Source organism: Monodon monoceros, unplaced genomic scaffold (genome assembly GCF_005190385.1).
Source record: "Monodon monoceros isolate NGI ecotype Baffin Bay Population unplaced genomic scaffold, NGI_Narwhal_1 Super_Scaffold_7, whole genome shotgun sequence".
NCBI classification, from domain to species: domain Eukaryota; kingdom Metazoa; phylum Chordata; class Mammalia; order Artiodactyla; family Monodontidae; genus Monodon; species Monodon monoceros.
Window position 1 is genome coordinate 101821283 of NW_021703784.1, and position 2617 is coordinate 101823899.

The 2617-nt window shown below is 59.8% G+C and overlaps 1 protein-coding gene across 1 annotated transcript; it reads left to right on the forward strand.

Annotated features, from left to right (window-relative positions):
* The first annotated feature begins 372 nt into the window (after nt 1-372).
* On the forward strand, nt 373-1304 carry CUNH11orf86 (chromosome unknown C11orf86 homolog). Its single transcript, XM_029207216.1, has 2 exons — nt 373-642; nt 1206-1304. The coding sequence occupies exons 1-2, from the start codon at nt 373-375 to the stop codon at nt 1302-1304; spliced, it is 369 nt and encodes a 122-aa protein (XP_029063049.1).
* Nucleotides 1305-2617: the final 1313 nt, after the last annotated feature.

The window sequence follows — 2617 nt, forward strand, 5'->3', positions numbered from 1 at the left end:
TAGGTTGGAGCTGTCCTGTTTCTTAAAAGCCTGTCTCTGTTTTGCTGTTGAGCCATCTGTTCTGTCAACGAAATGAGTCTGGACAGCCAGGACTACAGGAGTTCAGGGGAGGGCAAGATCTTTGGGGTGGGGTGGTCAGGGAAGGCTGCCTGGAGGAGGAAGAGGAGGGCAGGCCACCGAGGTCAAGCATCCCTGAGTCACCCACAACACCGCCTCTCCACCCGCCCTTTGGTTTACAACGGCCACCTCAGCAGCACCAACCTTTGTCCCCAAGTGAGCTCCTGTCAGGTGAGTGGAGGCACCAAGCCATCTCAGAAGGCCAGGGGCTCGCCAAGGGGCTGGAGCAGTCCTGTGCCTGCAGCCTCCAGAACCATGGGGACAGGGCTACGCAGCCAGTCCTTGCGAGGACCACGGCCCTCCTATAGCAAGCTCCAGGAGCCCTGCGGGAGGCCCCTGGCAGGCCAACTGCGCCGGGCGCTGAGCCTCAGACAGGGTTGTGAGAAGTCCAGGTCCTCAGACGGAGGCCCAGAAAGGCTGGACGCCCCCGGGCAGGAGCAACTGCCAGGGAGCCTGGGGGACACAGAGCAGCTGATCCAAGCCCAGCAAGAAGGCAGCCGGTGGTGGCTGAGGCAATATCAACAGGTTTGGCTGAGGGTTGGTGGATGGAGGAGTGCTAGAGGGGAGGGGGAGGTCCCCAGGATCAGGACCCAGGGCAGCAAAGGCTCAGAGGCAGAAAGGTATGGGGCTGTAGATCAAAAAGATAACAGAGCTGTCTGGGGAAGGGGCTGGAGAGAGAGACATCCAAAAACTGTATTTCATGGGGGCCTGAAGGCCTTTGGGATTTATCCCATAGGCACTGGGGAGTCAGGGAAGGTTTCAGAGCGGGTGGGTGATACGGTCAGAGCTGTTCCGAGATGATCAATCTGTCAGCGTGCTGGATGGGTGGATTTTGCTGGAGGCAAGAGATCAGCCAGTACAACTTCCCCAGGGTTACATCTTGTGCTCCCCTCTCCCCCGGAAAAGGGGGTGATCCGGCCCCCCTGGGTGGGAGCTGCCGGCTTCCTCTAGGAGGAAGGGTGGCTAGTGAGCCATGCGTCTGTCTCTGGGGTCTACCACCACCTCGTGGCTGTAGGTGGAACAGCACCTGAAGCCCACCACCCAGTCCAGAGACCTGGGCCCTGATCTCGGCCCCTCCTGTCTTGCAGAAGATAAGGAGAAGGTGGGAGAGCTTTGTCACCAGCTTCCCCAGCGTGACCCTGAGCCAGTCGGCCTCTCCACAGCCCTCGCTGGGCACCACCAGCTAAGGATGCTAGCAGTGGTGTGGGTCCTCGCTGCACCTGGATGAGACGGCACGACCTACCTCTTCGTGGCCCTCTGGACTGTGAATGGAGTGACCTCCTCTGCGTGGACTCTTCCCCTTCCTTACGTGGCCCGTTGAGGCCTCTGTCACCAGGACAGAGCTCAGTGAAGCCAGACCCGTGGCTGAGAGCCTCTGGCGCATCACCTGGTCACAGGGCCCCAGCCGCCCTTCTTGCCAGCTGCTAGTGGTGGGCAGGGCATGGGCCTCCCTCCCAGAGGGTGAGCCCATCTCCAGGGCAAGGACTATGTCTTGTCGTGTACTGTCACTGTCCTCACAGCCTCCCCATGAAGGAAACAGAGGAAACCTTCCCTCCCTGTGCGAGAAAAACTGAGGCCCCGAGGCGGGAGGGGATTATTCTCTTTGGCATCTCTGGCCCCGCCCCTACCCAATGCCCAACACTGCGTTGAACACAGGAATAAAAGTTGCTGAACTGAAGTAAGTGGTTTTCCTATTGACTAACTCGCCCCCAGTCCTCTCCCAACCCCTGGGGGCAGGTGGGGTCCAGAGCTTCCCAGATCGTGGGGCAGAAGCACAAGGGGCAGGTCCCCAGGAGGCTGGGCGTCTCCTGGCACTTCTCTGGTTCTCCCTGTGCTGATCTCAAGCCAGCGTCAGAGGGCCTGGATCTCACCAGCTCCTTGCCTTTGTGCTTACCCCCATGAGACAGGACTTACCCAGAGGATCAGAGAGGGCAAGGGGCCCACCCAGGGCCACACAGAGGGGAGGGTGGGACCCCAAAGAGCCTGAGCTCTTTGAGAGACACTGGCACCTCATTTGGGGTCCCTGGGGCTCTCCCAGCTCAAGCAGACCCAAGGTCAAAGGTAAGGGAGCAGCTGCAAGCATCCTGGTGGAGGGTCTGTTCTGCGGTGGTAGGGGGACCTGAGGGCCCAATGGACAAAGGGGAGGTTCCCTATTTCCCCAGAGCCCAGGACACTGGCAGAGCCATTCAGGAACAGGAGAGGTCCTGGGAAAATTTTGTCCCAGACAGTCACCGGGATGAGACCAGGACAAGACCAGGACGTCTGGCTTGGCACCTAGACTGTGGGAGATCCCTGGAAGCTTCCAACCCAATTAGTCACAAACTTTAGATGCCCCCTGCTCAGCCCCCTCTGCAGTATCCCCTGCAGTAGCCACTGCGGTGCCTCTGGGAGATGCTAGGACTCAAGGGAACATAGTTTGAGTCCATGGCTCTGACAAACCCTCTTGAGGTCCAGAGGAGGAAACTGAGGCCCAGGAGGGGTCATCCTCTGGGTCTCTGCC